The 18,277-nt window shown below is 42.7% G+C and overlaps 1 protein-coding gene across 4 annotated transcripts in view; it reads left to right on the top strand.

Moving 5' to 3' along the window:
- Positions 1-1,256, top strand: part of CNDP1 (carnosine dipeptidase 1) — a 62,219-nt gene extending 60,963 nt beyond the window's left edge. For all 4 annotated transcript variants that reach the window (XM_068237075.1, XM_068237076.1, XM_068237078.1 and 1 more), the window contains one exon: positions 66-1,256. In XM_068237075.1, coding sequence (XP_068093176.1) covers positions 66-192 — 127 coding nt within the window. In that variant the 3' untranslated portion in view covers positions 193-1,256. The remainder of the gene's footprint in view (positions 1-65) is intronic.
- The last annotated feature ends 17,021 nt before the right edge of the window (positions 1,257-18,277 follow it).

Here is an 18,277-nt window from a genome sequence, read left to right as displayed (position 1 = left end):
TTTAACTGTTGTTTTACTTTTGTTTTTGTTTTTTTAAGTTGTTCTTGCATCTTTCTCATTTTCAGGTCGAACTACATTCAGGGTACCAAACTGTTTGCATCCTTTTTCTTAGAGTTGGCAAAAATACACGAAGATTTGAAGGCCAAGACAAACCTTAAGACATTACAGATCTCTCAGCTAATCGAAACCTAAAAATAGCTATACATGAACAGAGAAGATCTAAGTACATCCTCCTGGCTCCTTATGTAATTACAAATTTTGTTACACTGTCAGTATAGATTATCCTTGTATTACATGCCATTCAACTCACATAATGCTGGAGACGAGTTCTATGTTAACGGCCCTGAGTAATATAACTTTATTCCCTTTTCATAAGTCCTGCGGTGACATAGTCAGGGTAGGCCGTTCATTGGCTTAAAACAACCGGAACAGAAAACCTGGTTTATGATTGGCTGTTTTACTATATTTTTATTTGCTTCTTTATTTTTATTATTCACTTAAAAAGGCTGAACTCCAGCAAAGAATAAAAATCTGTTAACTTCCGCCCTGCAATACTTTCTTTTACCAGTGAGATGATAAAAGCCTTGTTGTAATCTTAAATCAGTTCCTGAGTTAGTGGTCACATGACTACAGTCAAACCTCCTAAATAGCATGATGTCTGCAGTTCCGGTTTACCTACCACCATGCGACCCTATATTTAATGGAAACAATGCCCCACTTCCAGAAATGGGAGAAATGACACCTTGGCCCATATGAAATTCATTTTTTCTCCTGAGGTTTCTCCTAGGAGGTAATTTTTCATCTTCAGTTTAAAATAACTTTTTAGCACTTTGCAATGGAAAAAGTTCCAAAAAGTAGGTGAAAAATTACAGTTCAAATTATTTTGAGTATTTGTTTGCTTGCTGGCGGTTTAAAAGGCATTTTATTTTAAGTTGTGAAAATATTACCTAGGAGGAAACTCAGGTGAAAAGTGAATTGCACAAGGCCCCTTGTGGTTACACATGACAACCATACTAGGACTTCATGTCAAAGGTGCTAATAAGACTTTTTAATTTTCACTGTGGCTATCCAGATACGAAGGTGCAATGCTTCGAGGTGCCTTGTTTTTAGAACATGAGTCATGCAATCATATATTTTTTTACTGGAAATTTCATTAGTTTCACTTTATCTTTCTGATATTTTCTGATATGTCGTATTAAGCAAAACTATGTATTCATCTTGTGAATGGTATTAAAATTAACATTATTTGCTTCTTATGTGTTTTCTTAGACCATACTTTTTTTTACATAGTTATTTGGGGTTGAAAAAAGACATACGTCCATCGAGTTCAACCAGAGAACAAAGTACAACACCAGCCTGCTTCCTCACATATCCCTGTTGATCCAGAGGAAGGCGAAAAAAACCCTTACAAGGCATGGTCCAATTAGCCCCAAAAGGGGAAAAAATCCTTCCCGACTCCAGATGGCAATCAGATAAAATCCCTGGATCAACATCATTAGGCATTACCTAGTAATTGTAGCCATGGATGTCTTTCAACGCAAGGAAAGCATCTAAGCTCCCTTTAAATGCAGGTATAGAGTTTACCATAACTACTTCCTGTGGCAATGCATTCCACATCTTAACCGCTTGCCGACCGCGTCACGCCGACGGGCGTGGCCGCGGCGGCAGCCCCAGACTGCCTACCGCCGATTGGCGTAAAGTCCTTGGGGCTTGCAGTGCAGGAGATCGCGCGCATCTCCTTTTCAGGGGCGGAGCTCCGCCCCTCCTTTAGTCTCCGAGCGGCGATTGCCATTCAGGAGACGGTTAGACGGCGGAATCGCCATCTAAATACATTGTACAGCGCTGCGATCAGCAGCAGCGCTATACTGGGGACAGCCGTGTGACACGGCTGTCCCCCTGGGACACTGGAGAGCGATCGGCTCTCATAGGCAGAAGCCATGATTGGCTGGCTGTGGGGAGGGAGGGAGGGAGGGAAAGGATTTAAAGAAGCAGCAGTTTTTTTTAACAAAAACAATAATAAAAATATTTATGTAAACAAAAATAAACATGGGGGGAGCAATCAGACCCCACCAACAGAGAGCTCTGGTGGTGGGGAGAAAAGGGGAGGATCACTTGTGTGCTGTGTTGTGCGGTCCTGCAGCTTGGCTTTAAAGCGGCAGTGGCCTATTTCACTAAAAATGGCCTGGTCACTAGGGGGGTTTAGCACTGCGGTCCTCAAGAGGTTAATCACTCTTACTGTAAAGAACCCATTCCTAAATAAATGGCTAAAACGGTTTTCCTCCATCATGCACAGATCATGTCCTATAGTCCTTTGAGAAGACCTAGGGACAAAAATCTCATCCGCCAAGCTATTATATTGCCCTCTGATGTATTTATACATGTTAATTAGATCCCCTCTAAGGCGTCTTTTCTCTAGACTAAATAAACCCAGTTTATCTAACCTTTCTTGGTAAGTGAGACCTTCCATCCCACGTATCAATTTTGTTGCTCGTCTCTGAACCTGCTCTAAAACTGCAATATCTTTTTTACAGTACGTGAGCATAGAGTACATTAATTATTTGAGTTAATTTTCTAAAGTTAACCTGAGCTAAAGAACATTGGAGAACATACATTCAGTAAACCCAGGCTGGATTGAAGAAATGTGTTACTAGGTGTCCTGTGTCATAGTGGCCTTGCTGACAGTCTAGTATGTCACAGGTTGGGCTGTGGCCATTATGTGCATACACCTGAAGTGAAACCTTTTTTTTTAAATTAAATACACACTGTCCTGGAATCATTAGGAAGACTTTGGGGTTGATTCACTAAACCGTGCAATGACAAATAGCACACCTAATCAAAGATAGCATGCCTTATTAAAGTTAACGCACCTTATCAGAGTAGTATATATAGTACTTATAATGTCCTTAACTTGTAATATTCACACTGTCTGTCCTTGTATTGTTTTTTGTTTGTGTTTGTTAAGCAACTGCCAAGACAAATTCCTTGTAGGTGCAAACTTACTTGGCGAAAATAAATAAATTGATTCTGATTCTGATTCTGATATACTATAGTGAGTGCTACGAACCCGCAGGGGCTCAGGGCAGGGCGAGTGCCATTGCCAATTAGCAGGCATAAGTTCGTAGCGCTCGCTATGCTACACTGGTAAGGTGTGTTAACTTTAATAAGGCATGCTATCTCTCATAAGGCGTGCTATTTGTCATAGCATGGTTTAGGGCCCATTCACACTTGCTGAACGCAAAACGATAGCGCTTTTGCTAGCGTTTTGCTATTGTGATTTTTTGCGTTGAACAATAAAAAAAATAAAAAATCACCATTCACACTTGGCGATTTTTTAGCGATCGCGTTTAGCACTTCTTTTTTAGAGATCGCCGGGAAATCGCCTGAAAATGCTGCAGGCTATGCGTTTGCATTTGGCGATTTGCGTTAATCGCCGGCAATTAACGCAAATCACCCAAATGAGAACGAGCCCATAGGGTATTATAGCACTAGCGCTTTAAAAAGCGCTAGCACTTGAGCGTTTTGCGAAATCGCTGGCAAACCACTCTAGTGTGAATGGGCCCTTAGTGAATCAACCCCTTTGTGTGTTATGTGACTCTAATAGCACCAGTTCTAATATACTAAGCTTCCAGCAGTCCTCACAATGTTCTCACATGACTCAGGCAAGGATGGCTAACATTGGAACCTGAAAGAGGACCGTTTTTAAAACTAAATCCAGGCCATGTACAGGATCTTCTAAAAAAATTAGCATATTGTGATAAAGTTCATTATTTTCTGTAATGTACTGATAAACATTAGACTTTCATATATTTTACATTCAAATACACACAACTGAAGTAGTTCAAGCCTTTTATTGTTTCAATATTGATGATTTTGGCATACAGCTCATGAAAACCCAAATTTCCTATCTCAAAAAATTAGCATATTTCATCTGACCAATAAAAGAAAAGGGTTTTTAAAACAAAAAAAGTCAGCCTTCAAATAATTATGTTCAGTTATGCACTCAATACTTGGTCGGGAATCCTTTTGCAGAAATGACTGCTTCAATGCGGCGTGGCATGGAGGCAATCAGCCTGTGGCACTGCTCAGGTGTTATGGAGCCCCAGGATGCTTCGATAGCGGCCTTAAGCTTATCCAGAGTGTTGAGTCTTGCGTCTCTCAACTTTCTCTTCACAAAATCCCACAGATTCTCTATGGGGTTAAGGTCAGGAGAGTTGGCAGGCCAATTGAGCACAGTAATACCATGGTCAGTAAACCATTTACCAGTGGTTTTGGCACTGTGAGCAGGTGCCAGGTCGTGCTGAAAAATGAAATCTTCATCTCCATAAAGCATTTCAGCAGATGGAAGCATGAACCCACTTTTGAACCAGAAACAGCGGCAGAAGCGCCTGACCTGGGCTACAGAGAAGCAGCACTGGACTGTTGCTCAGTGGTCCAAAGTACTTTTTCGGATGAAAGCAACTTTTACATGTCATTCGGAAATCAAGGTGCCAGAGTCTGGAGGAAGACTGGGGAGAGGGAAATGCCAAAATGCCTGAAGACCAGTGTCAAGTACCCACAGTCAGTGATGGTCTGGGGTGCCATGTCAGCTGCTGGTGTTGGTCCACTGTGTTTTATCAAGGGCAGGGTCAATGCAGCTAGCTATCAGGAGATTTTGGAGCACTTCATGCTTCCATCTGCTGAAAAGCTTTATGGAGATGAAGATTTCATTTTTCAGCACGACCTGGCACCTGCTCACAGTGCCAAAACCACTGGTAAATGGTTTACTGACCATGGTATTACTGTGCTCAATTGGCCTGCCAACTCTCCTGACATGAAACCCCATAGAGAATATGTTGGATATTGTAAAGAGAAAGTTGAGAGACGCAAGACCCAACACTCTGGATGAGCTTAAGGCCGCTATCGAAGCATCCTGGACCTCCATAACACCCGAGCAGTGCCACAGGCTGATTGCCTCCATGCCAGGCCGCATTGAAGCAGTCATTTCTGCAAAAGGATTCCCGACCAACTATTGAGTGCATATCTGAGCATAATTATTTGAAGGTTGACTTTTTTTTGTTTTAAAAACACTTTTCTTTTATTTGTCGGATGAAATATGCTAATTTTTTGAGATAGGAAATTTGGGTTTTCATGAGCTGTATGCCAAAGTCATCAATATTGAAACAATAAAAGGCTTGAACTACTTCAGTTGTGTGTATTTGAATCTAAAATATATGAAAGTCTAATGTTTATCAGTACATTACAGAAAATAATGAACTTTTTTACAATATGCTAATTTTTTGAGAAGATCCTGTAGGTTCTCTATGCTTTGATGTTTTCAGCCCATGAGATCCTGTCTAAATCAACATCACTGTATTATCCTGGTGAAGCTATGAGCATGAGAATTTCAGATTAACTCCCTTCAGCTTTGCAATATTTGGGCTTTTGGAGGTGACATTAATTTAACTGGGTCTAATGTTGATACAAAAAGAATGTAAGCCAAATAGGCTGTTGGAAGCCTAACATGGAAAGCTTTGCAATACAGTATAATGAATGTACTGTGTGTTAAGATCACTTAAAGAGGCACTTTAGCAACATATAGTGCAATGCAGTAAATTATTCAGGATACCCACTGTTATGGTAATTTTCCTGGTTTCAGCATTAGAAACACTGTCTATCTCTGTATATTGCTATGTATTGAATGTAGACCTGCCCACCCAGTGATGTTTAGCTTAGTGTTAAACATAAATGGTGGAGGGTTAAGGCCCATACACACGTCGGACTTTTGCAAACGACGAGTCGTTTGAACGTCCCGTCGTTCAGTCGTCTGCGCGCGAAATCGGGCGTGTGTACAGACTGTCGTTCGGGTGATAAGACTGAGTTTGAGCGATCCGCCCGGCGGTCTGACGTGTGTATGGGCCTTTAGTGTGAGAATCAGGGTACAGAGGGTGATAGTAAAAATTCTATTATTGTTATTTTCTCACGCCCATTTTTCCTGGCGCCCCATTCCATGTATACTGTTCTGTCTTACTCTTTCTGTAAAAGCTCTGTGTATACAGTCTTTAATTGGAAAACTTGTTCTTCTGATTATGCTACTGGTGTACTAGCTAGCTCCTTTGTATATCTATTAGCTCATCACCCCATTGGTTGCTACTCGTACAAGCACAGCTACAGAATGACAGCTTGCATTAGCACTGACAAAGAAAATCCAAACTGAAATGTTAACGTTTAGATCTACTTAGCTGGATCTGTTCCCAACCCTTAGCAGTCTATCTGGTCCCTCGGCGTAGTTCCACTGCATTCCAGTGCGCCAGTAGACCATCCATAAGATTGCTGACCATAGCTGTGGTCGTGGGCTATTAAACATGCATGGACATGCCCTCGCACCTCTCTCGACTGTGCTCTCGAGGCCGGGAGCATTCTGAACGTGTGCAGTTCATAAAGATTTAAACTTCTCAAGCGCAGAAAGCAACCACAGAAGATTAAAAATAATCTCCCAGGAGAATAAGTGAATTGAATAAGGGCCAATATCACTTTTCCAAGTTCACATAGGTCCACTGCAGACAATTTCCTGTGGTTTAGTGCACCAATGGAAGGGCCCATGCATTCCTATGGGCCTGTTTAGATGTATTTTGGGGTGTCCAGTTTTGTGCATTACCACAATGGATAAACCCAACAAGTACTGCATTCTCTGTGGACTGAAACATCTTATCAGCTGTTAATGATTTAAAAAGAAAATTTGAATTTCATGCACACGGTGCCATATTATTAGTGCAGCAGGCTCTTTTGTATGTATATTTACAAAGTCTTAGTGAAAAATTATTATGGAAATAGCCTGACATTTTAGGCCTGTAATGTTACACATTCCTTGGAGGATTTTAGCATGAGCAGGAATTTACATCTGATCTCTAAAGCAGCTTTTTCCTGCCAAATAAATGTTTTATTTATGAGGATAAGTTATTTAAACCACTTACCTTTTACTCTAGCTAATCTTATTGTTTGTATATTCAGAATTTTAAAGAGACTCTGTAACAAATCACCCCCTCCTGGGGGCAGGGCCGGGCCGAGGCATAGGCTGGAGAGGCTCCAGCCTCAGGACGCAGTGTAAGAGGGGGCGCACGATTCATTAAGCTGTCATTCCTAATTGTGTTTGAAGCAGAAAGAAATAAGAAAAGGGGATACATGGCAGTGACAGCAAGCCCTATAACTAGATATTAAGGTGTTGGGGGTTTGGAGGCCCTGTGGCGCCTCTTAGTCTAATAGCAATCAGTGTGTGACAGCTGGGGTGGGAGGGATGGAGGGGCGCACTTTGGTGTCTCAGCCTTGGGTGCTGGAGGACCTTGTCCCGGCTCTGCCTGGGGGATACTTACCTTGGGAGAGGGAAGCCTCTGGATCCTAATGAGGATTCCCCCGTCCTTATAATCCTCAGGTATCCAGCCCTGTCTCCTCCGAAAATATAGCAGACAAGGATGCAATAGCGCCTGCAATATTTACTTACCGTGATCCTGCACAGGCGAAGTAACGGCTTTCCGATTGGGCTCAGGTGGAAATAGCAGAGCCGATCGGATCCGCTTTACTGTGCAGTCACAAGTTGGCTGCGCAGCAGAACGGACCCGATCAGGCTTGGCTATCTTCACCTGAGCCTGATCAAATAGCTGCTACTGCACCTGCACAGGATTGTGGTAGGTAAATATTTACCTTGCTTAGGAGGCTTCTTTTCCTCCTGCAAAATGGGATCAAGGCTACCAGAAACCCATTATCATCTAGTGGTGTCATATTCCAGAACTGCAACCTACCTGAAGTGTAAGGTGAATCCCAGTCACCACTGGACAAGACACATACCATATATTCCGGCATATAAGACGACAGGGCATGTAAGACGATCCCCCAACTTTTCTAGTTAAAATATAGAGTTTGGAATATACTCCCCATATAAAACTACCCCTCTTTCAACACACACCACATCAAAATTAAAAAAACATCATAAACTGGTGCTATGTATGAACAGATACTGGTGCTGTACTGTATGTGGTACCCAGTATATAACAGTATATAGGCGATTGACTGGTTGGATTGGTCAACTCTCACTCTCCCTAAGTGGATTGGTCAGCTCTCCTTGTCTACCTGTTTATCAGAGCAGTATGGAAGAATACATTGCACTGTGCCCATAATACATGCCTCTTTCACCCTCCTGGCCCACCCTTGTATCCTATTTACCTCCTTCTCTGCCTCTCAGATCTCGCACATGTGTGCCTGCGCCACTTCACCACAGTCCTCAGCAGCGAGATCTGAGAGGCGGTAACAGGATAGGGCGTATCACCCGCCATCAATGACACCCGGCATATAAGATGAACCCTGACTTTTCAGAAGATTTTCAAGGATAAAAAGTAGTATTATATGCCAGAATATACAGTATTTTGAAATATCAAGACTGAGCCAAGAAATTTCTCAATACAGATTCTTCAAAGGTTTTATGGATGAGAGTGACTCTTGACAAACCAAATGGATGGGTCCACCACTAGATCAGTAATGGGCACAGATCTGCACTTTGCCTCTGACAAGGTGGAAAGGGTGGTGTGGTAGATGTATTGACTGGTACTATTAAAGATGAGCTAGCTGGACCTTTCTTGGTTGATAATGGACTCAAAATCAACTCCCAAACCTACTGCCACTTTTTAGAACACACTGTCTTCAAGCAGTGGCACAGGAAAAAGGTTGAATATTTCAAGGAGACCATCATTTTTATGCAGGAAAAACATTCCATTGCATGCATCAAAGTACCCTGCCACTGTGTGCCTAGCCATAAAAAACCTAGGCAGGGGTCACACTTGTCTATTTTTGTGTGTGCTTTCTGCACAGAAATAATGATTTAAACTGAGAACTCATGTTAATCAATGGGCTAGTTCCACTTGAACACGTTTTTCGAACGCATAATTCTGCACATTTTGTTAATTTTCTTTATCAATTACATAAGCTGTTGTGAAAAGGCGTGCACCTTTTTCTGCATACAAACGCACATAATGGGCAGGAAAAAAATGCATGCAGAAATCTGAAAGAAAAGCGTGACCTCTGCCTCAAAGGGAACCTAAACTAACTTTAAAAAAAGAGTTTCACTTACTTAGGGCTTCTACTATACCTTGCACCTGCCCTGTGCCCACGCCGGTACTCAACGATCCTCCGATCTCCGCTGATGCTCAGTTTAGTTTTTCCCTTGACTGAGCCAGTCGATCGCCACTGCGCCTGCGTGACGCTGGCTGCGTGCATCCTCGTTCGCTCTCCCTTTGCCAGGAGTGTCCTGCGCAGGAGCAGTAGAGATTTTCGCAGGACATTCCTGGCGATGGGATTGTGAACGAGAAGATGAAAGAATAACGTCATGACCCCTTTCCTCACCTGACCTAAACCCTATTGAGAACTTGTGCTCCTTCTTAAATGGGTGAATGGAAATGGTACTCCTTTTGGAACAGTTGCTGCTGCACAAAAAGTTGACAAACAGATCAAGAAACTGAAAGTCTCCATGAATGGAAGGCTGATATTGAAAAGTAATTATTAATTATTATTATTTTAAATGTTTAGTTGTAAATTTTGAGTTGCTTGTTTATTATTCTCACATGAACAGCTGAAAATAAACAAATGAGATGGGAAAATTATTTTGTAAACGAATATTTGCCTAATTGTGCACATACAGTACATTCCCCTGGCAATGTTCACACTCACAATTCCATTGTGAAACATTGAGGTTTCCGGCTTATTAAAGGGGACCTGAACTCTTGCACAGGACAGAAGGAAAACAGAGAGAAATGTACCCTGTATGTATTTAGAGAGCTTAGCATGTCTAATCCCCCCTCATCTGTGACTAATCACAAGTTTTAATTTGATCTCTTTAGCTGTGCCAGCTCCTGCCAGAGAGCCAGTTGGCAAATACAAGATGTTAACAATATGTCTGCTTCCATGAAAGCAGGAAGTAGACACCAGATTTATTGCAGGAATTGTATCAGCTGTGGAGTATAAAGTTCAGCTGTTACAAAGAAGTGTTTCTTCTTTAAAGGTTATTAAGCTGTTGCATATGTTTTATAGCAGAGAGGAAGATCTGAGTTCGGTCCGCTTTAACATTTTGAATTGACTGATAACACTGTATTTGTCCCATATTGAAATGAATCCTCAAAATACTCACTTGCCTAATAATTGGCATTAATGTGTATAGTACATGTAGTGTATTGTAAAAATTCCATATAGTAATGCACTGGACAAAACTGTATCATGTATATGTCACTGTTGAAGAGCAAATGTTTTTTTTTTTTTTTTTAAAGAGTACCTAATGCTGGGGATACACGGTTTGTTTGTGTACCGTGTATCGACCAGCTGATCTGGCCAGTTGATAATATTCAGCTGGCCCGATCAAGCCGCTCGACCCGCGCCCGCTCGATTCCCACCGTCGAGCGGGGACGCAGCTGGGGTCGATCCGGCGGCTAATCGGCCGCCGGATCGACCCATCTATGCCCAGCATAATGTTGGGAATACACCATACAATTTTCTCTTAGATTTACTGTAATTAAATTATTTTCTGTAGAGACTGGTCATTAATCTCGGGTGCATTGTCTTCTGATTATCTCCTGCTGAGTAGAACAATGCCTAATTGCTGGGAAGATAGATGGTTTAGATAGATAATTTCCAACATGTTGGACTTTATCTTTCTGGCAGGTAAATCTGGATACACACCATGAGTTTCCGCGTCGAATGCGTCCATCGATACGCGTCAATTCGATTATTTCCGAGCATTTCCGAGCGCCTTTTGATGATTTTTAGGTCGATTGTCATGTAAAGTATGGCAAATCGACCTAACAATCCATCGAAACGTGAATCGGACGTGTCGGAAATAATCGAATCGATGCGTATCGACGGACGCAATGAACGCGGAAACTCATGGTGTGTATCCAGCATAACAGAAAATCTAACATAAAATTGTATGGTGCAAAACTGAATTGTATTCCATAATGGATTAAGTATTGATAGATAAAATTATGCAATCTGTTTGTTTTGATGGCACTGCTTTAACTAAATACACAATGATTGTGCAGAGTTGATGTTTGCTCCTAACAAATACCTTCCTTTCCAGAGGGATCTTCAGATCTGATCTAATTACATTGTGCTAAAGAAAGTCACCTTACCCTATGTACTTTTGTTTTTAAATGTGTGTCGGGTTTATATGTAGCAATATATAAAAAAAACACCAGAATACTGCGCTGATATACACTCAGGTGTGTTACTAATGGTGGTGCGCTGCTTAGATAAACTAATACAATACACATAAAGATTAAGCTGCACTCAAATGTCCTAGTACACAGTCCTTTCAGTTAAAAAGGTGCTCAGCAATGTGCAAATCTACACAGGTCTATGTCCTCTTCTATCGCAGGTGCAGTAGACTCCACTTCAGTGAGAAAATCACCACCACACCCCAAGCAGTGGCCACTCACCGTTAAGATATGACCCTCTGTCAGATGGGTCTTTAGCGCCTATGGGGTCATCTGGCCGCCCCCTGCCATATACGGACAAATAGATCTTTTGCTTCCTCTGTGTCTAGTCCACATCACCTCACATAAAACAAGGCAAAGCTCCCATAGCGTAAAACCATAAAATCAATTTTATTATAAAAAAGATGTACACTTACAAACCAAGCCGTGGAGAATCGGACAGAGTTTTAGTGGGCTCTAGCCCAAACGTTGGCCGCCGGGTCGGCTGAATGGCGCTGTCTGCTAGGCCTCCCTCCTGGCTCTCACGTCCCTCTCCACGGTTGCTACAACTACCGCGTATGCTTGACTAGTTTCGTCGTGTAAAACGACTCATCAGAAGCTTGCGCGGCCCCCAAATATCTAAAACTTTATACCCAATGCGGTAAACCTCCCTCCCACCTCCCACTCTTTACCCCGGAAGTCAACTGAGCAGAACACATTAGCTCATTGGTCGCCGCTCGCCAACCGGAAGTGATGCAATACAGCCACTTCTGCCTCTGATAGGCTTCCTCCCGCCGCCTGTCGTCATCGCTCTTTCCGAGCGGAGGCTTCCAGGTTGCTTAGCAACCATACACCTACGTTCTCCTTTCCCCTGCTATTGCAAATCTAAACTGTGCCCAACTTTTTAGCCTCCCCGGGTGCCAACATGTGTAGAACCCTTACAATAAAAATCACACTTGTCTATTGTTTAAACGGAGCTACAACCGATCTATAATGGTAGAAACTCGTATCCACCCCCATATCCTTCTTTCACCATATCCATTTACAACATATATCACTACACACTACACATAATGTGGAGTGTGCAGTACATGATGTAGAGAGCAGTCTAGTTGACTTTTTTTGCAGTCCACTTCGCATATATTTTTTTAAAACCTATCCAGACATAAATGTTTTCTTACATTTTATATATATATATATAATCAGATCTGCTTGTATCTACTGCTTCTAGTTAAACCATTCAAATTAATGACTGGCCTCCAACCCCTCCTAGCCCTACATTAGGGCTGATGTTCTAAGATAATTACTATCCCCACTGATTTACTCCCCAAAAATCTCACAATTCCATTAAGTGTACCCTACAAAAACCCAAACTTATTATAAACTGAAAACAACCCACGCCCTCATTCAATTTAATTTCCAAAAATTATTATTCAAATTAATGCACATTCGTGTGCAATCACACAAATATGCATGTGCTAAAATGGCTATAATAAACCAAAGCCAAACAATTGTGCATCCCTTATACCCTCTGTTGTCTAAGAAATGGAATTGGAGACCAGTACCCCCCCCCCCCTCATCAATCGTTGCTCAGAAAACATATCAGATCAATGTCTGCATTTAATCCCCTTGGTTTTAATGTATCTTTATGGCAGGTAAATCTGGATACGCACCATGCGTTTCCGCGTCGAATGCGTCCGTCGATACGCGTCGATTCGATTATTTCCGAGCATTTCCGAGCGCCTTTTGATGATTTTTAGGTCGATTGCCATGTAAAGTATGGCAAATCGACCTAACAATCCATCGAAACGTGAATCGGACATGTCGGAAATAATCAAATCGATGCGTATCGACGGACGCATCGAACGCGGAAACGCATGGTGTGTATCCAGCATAACAGAAAATCTAACATAAAATTGTATGGTGTAAAACTGAATTGTATTCCATAATGGATTAAGTATTGATAGATAAAATTATGCAATCTGTTTGTTTCGATGGCACTGCTTTAACTAAATACACAATGATTGTGCAGAGTTGATGTTTGCTCCTAAAGCCTCATCTACACCATGCCATATTGCAGCGATCCGGCGGCTCGATTAGCCGCCGGATCGCCTCTTCCGCGTGCCCGCCGCGTCCCCGCTCGCCGCGCGCGCGCCGCATTCGATTCCCCGCTTGTGCCCGCTCGTCCCCTCCGGCGCCGCTTATCTCCCGCACGATACCCTGCCATTGTCCCCTCGCGGGGAGCGAGCAGGGAATCAGCGGTGCGGAGATCCGTCCTGTCGGATCTTATCAATCGAGCCGCATCAGCGGCTCGATTGATAAGGAGCATCGCGGCCGCATCTACTCGTGTAGATGCGGCTTAACAAATACCTTCCTTTCCAGAGGGATCTTCAGATCTGATCTAATTACATTGTGCTAAAGAAAGTCACCTTACCCTATGTACTTTTGTTTTTAAATGTGTGTCGGGTTTATATGTAGTAATAGCCAAGATCAGGAAATGGACAGGATGTTATCTGGTATTCCCAGATCTCACAGCAGAGTTCCATAACAAATAAGCACTTGGCTACTGAAGCCCTATGAGGGTGTTCCCACAGCAGCGTTTTGATTTTTCTAAAATTTCAAATGCTCTGCATGTAGCATTTTTTTGGAACGATTCAGCTTGAATGAATGAGCAAAAGCGCTCCTCATTCAAAAATCGCTCTTTTTGCTCTTTTGCAAAATCGCTATTGCAAATCGCTAAGCGCTAGCAATTGCTATTGCGATTTTGGTGTGCAAGTCATTTAGCTAGGTAATGCTGGGAATATACTGTTCGTTTTGTAGCTGATTAGATGGTTCGATAGATAACTTCCGACATGTCCGATCTCACTTTCGATTCTTTTGCCTCTCGATTTGTGATAGAAGTTAATGGAAAAAGATAAGAAAAACGAGAGGAATATAAGAATCGAGAGCTGAATCGAGAGCTAAAATCGAGAGGCAAAAACGATCGAGAGCAAAAACGCACAGCAGAGACGAACTGTGTATTCCCAGCATAAGGTTTTTTTTTGTTTCTTTGTGTATTTCTTGTAGCCAGTGGTCTACTACTCTAATGGGATTATAGGGATGTGGAGCACTCATAGATATGTACACTCATAGGACACAAATAAGCTTGTGAATATAAGTAGAAAGGCCAATTGTGCATCACATGGATCTTCAATAACGTTACGGTCACTATACTAAGACTATAACTATTTTAGCACATGAGAATACACTACATGTTGGCATGGATTTAAAAACACAAATACTGTATTTTTTGGACTATAAGACTCACCTTTCCCCCCCCCCCCCCCCCCCAAAGTGGAAGAAAAAAGTCACTGTCTTATAGTCCAATTGTAGGTCGTTCCTGACTTGTGAATGCCAGCCAATACGAACCTCCAACCCGCCGCAATATCGAGAACTCCGTTCTGTGCCCAATATGCCCACATAGAGGCACCATAGCACCCATACACCCTATTGCTGTGTGCTGTGGTGCCATGCTGGGTGCAATGGTGCCTCTATTAGGGCACTCTGGGTGCTGTGGTGCCTTTGTGGAGCATGCTGTGTATTGTGTGGTGCCATGCTGGGTGCTGTAGCGCCTCTACTCTGCCTGGGGGACATCCGGAACACCCCAGGATAGATCCAGGGCACGTGCCACTGATCTTTGGGGCTAGTAACACCCCTGCCTGGTATGTATTTGGTTGTTGTTGGCTCTGCCTACTTTTCTAACCTTGACACACACAGTCCCTGAATGACCTAGTTTGTGAGCATTGGGGTCCTTGGTATCAATCATTTGTATTTTCCCATTGAACTGAAACAAATCTGATTGGCTGTTTGTGGTTCCATCCCCTTTTCTGAATTAACCACCTAATTTGTCACCTAATGACCAACTGTGCCAGGTTTGAGGCTTGTGCCATTAACAGTGCAAGAATGTCGGCAATTTAAAGGGTCACTTAAGGCAAAAAAGAAAAAGAGTTTTACTCACCTGGGGCTTCTACCAGCTCCCTGCAGCTGTCCCGTGCCCACGCAGTCTCGCTTGGATCCTCCTGTCCCCACTGGCAGTTACTTCCGGTTCTGGCGACAGGCCTGACAGGCCTGGGAACGCAAGTGATTATTTGCGTTACTGGCCACAATAGCGCCCTTTATACTGCTATTGCAGCCAGGAACGTGAAGAATAACTCGCGTTCCCAGGCCTGTCGGGCCTGTTGCCGAAACCGGAAGTGGCTGCCGGTGGGGACAGGAGGATCCGAGCGAGACTGCGTGGGTACGGGACAGTTGCAGGGGAGTGGTAGAAGCCCCAGGTGAGTAAAACTCTTTTTTTTCTGGCCTTAAAGCGGTCTAAAACCCAGCATTACAACTTTGCTTTAAAAGATTGCTTACAGCTTAGAAACTATTATGCCAGATTTTTTTTAAGCAGAAATTCACTGAATGGGTTAAACACGACATTTTAGTTTTGGATTTAGATAGAAATCCGCATCCGTGCTGAGGTTTAGTTACAAATGTATCTTTGTTTGGAATGCAAATAGACATCTGAAAAGCCTGTCTGGGAAGCCCTCTGTGCTCTCTCAGAGATGTGTTTGTTTATTTACATTGTAAATAGATACATTTGTATCTAATAACCTCAGCACCGAGGAGGATTTCTAGCTAAATGCAACACTAAAATGTCATGTTTAATCCATTCAGTGAATTTCTGCTAAAAAACAAACAAACTGGCATAATAGTTTCTAAGCTGTGAGCAATCTTTTAAAGCAAAGTTGAAATGATGGGTGTTAGACCACTTTAAGTGAACCTTTAATTTAAATATTCCCTTGAAAATAATAGGTGAATTTTGATTGGCTTTTGTAGGTTTTACCCACTTTTCTGAATATTAATCTCAGTCACCCAGTGACCAACTGTGCAAAGTTTGAGAATCGCAGAGGTAGAAAAACACAGAGTCGGCACTACAGATAGCAATAGCGTGCTCTGATAGTAGCAATCAACATTGTATGGTGCAAAGAAGAGAAAGAATCTGCACTGCTAATCATTGCTTTTTAATCCAGGGTGAACCATACATACAGTCAATGGCATACAATGATGAACTGTGACATTATATAGAGAACAGTGCAGTAGCGGTGGGTGCTGGGTACAAAAGGAGCCTTAAAGCTGTTTCACGTGGTGACACGCTTCTACGGAGGCTATCAAATGGGCAGGAGGCTGACTGGATATAAATACACTTTCTACTCAGCACACGGAGAGTTTCCACCACTCTCTTCTATTAGCCAATCGCTTGCTGGAGACGCCTCCTCGCTAAGAGTGGCTGAGCAGAACACAGTTATTAACCCTCCTGGCGGTATGAAAAATTCCGCCAGGAGGCAGCGCAGCAGTTTTTTTTTTAAATCATGTAGCGAGCCCAGGGCTCGCTACATGATAGCCGCTGCTCGGCGGCATGACGTCACCGACTTCAGCGATGTCATTGGGAGTCCCGATCCACCCCTCGGCGCTGCCTGGCACTGATTGGCCAGGCAGCGCACGGGGTCTGGGGGGGGCCCCGCGCGCCGCAAAGGATAGCGGCGATCGGGCGCGGGGCGGCGGCGATCTGTGTGCTGGCGCAGCTAGTAAAGTGCTAGCTGCGTCCAACAAAAAAAAAAATTAAGAAAATCGGCCAAGCAGGGCCGGAGAAAACCTCCTGCGCGGCTTACCCCGAACTACGTTCGGGGTTACCGCCAGGAAGGTTAAGTGGTTGCTAGTGCTCTTGCATATCAAAGGCATCTACAGTGAGGAATGCCCAGTTAATAGCCTCTGTAGAAGTGTGTCACCACGTGAAACAGCCATAAGGCTCCTTTTGTACCCAGCACCCACCCCTACTGCACCACTCTTTATATACTGGTATGTCACAGTTAATCATTTCATGCCATTGACTGTATGTACGGTATGTTTCACCCTGGATTAAAAAGCAATGATTAGCAGTGCCAATTCTTTCTCTTTGTTGCACCATAAAGTTTGAGAACCCTGCCATTAACAGTGTAAGAATGGAAGCAGTTTACATTTTCCCATTGAAATTTTTTTTGCTCCGCCCACTTTTTGTAACCTTGACACACAGTCACTCAATGACCAGGTGTGTGAGCTTTCGAGTTCCTGGCATCGAAAATGTGTGAATGGAAGCAGTTTATCCAGCAAATAAATCTGATTGGCTTTTTGTGGCTCCGCCTGAATTTGAACCCCAGTCACCCAATGAATGACTGTAACTGGTTTGAAGTCTCTGCCATTAACAGTGTAAGAATGGCAGCAGTTTAAATATTCTGCTTGCATGTCAATAGGTGAATTCTGATTGGGTTGTTGTAGGTGACCAAGTGTGCCTAGTTTGAAAACCCTGCCATTAACAGTTTAAGAATGGCTGTACATTTCCCCATTTAAATGAATTGCTGACATTTGATTGGATGTTTTATGCTCCGCCAATTTTCCCTGAATTTTTCACCTCCGTCAATTTGTCCGTCAGGCACATTGACCCACCCTGTGTGTCAAATATGGCGACTCTGGCTTTATTACTATGAGAATAGCAGCCTTTTACATTTTTCCCATTGACGTGAATGGGAGAAATCTGATTGGCTGTTTGTGGCTCCGACCAGGTGTGCAGGGAGACGCAAGACCCCCAGAATACATCATCTCAGGTAATAAGGGATCTGTATACCAAGTTTTGTTGAAATTGGTTAAGTCGTTTTCGAGTGATTGAGGCACATACACACACGATTTTATATACTGTATATAGATACAGATCATGAGAATAAAGGACACATTTTCTGTAACAACATGCAATCTTCTTTCAGAATGTAACAAAGAAAAAACAAACACTTTTTGATAATTCAATCAGGAAGAATAGGGCTGAGAGAAGAACACTTAACAGAAACACAAACCTTATTACACCTAAGAATACACAGTTGTTACTTGCTTAATATTTGCTTTTCATGTATAATTAACTAAGTACTTTGCTTCAATGAGCCAGCCTTATTGAAGTTACAAAATCTGATTCACTGGGAGAGGAACGATTCATGGTGGGCGAGGCTTGGCTTAGCTGCTTATAAATC

This window comes from Hyperolius riggenbachi, chromosome 5 (genome assembly GCF_040937935.1).
Source record: "Hyperolius riggenbachi isolate aHypRig1 chromosome 5, aHypRig1.pri, whole genome shotgun sequence".
Lineage (NCBI taxonomy): Eukaryota > Metazoa > Chordata > Amphibia > Anura > Hyperoliidae > Hyperolius > Hyperolius riggenbachi.
This window is presented reverse-complemented; position numbering and strand designations above follow the sequence as displayed.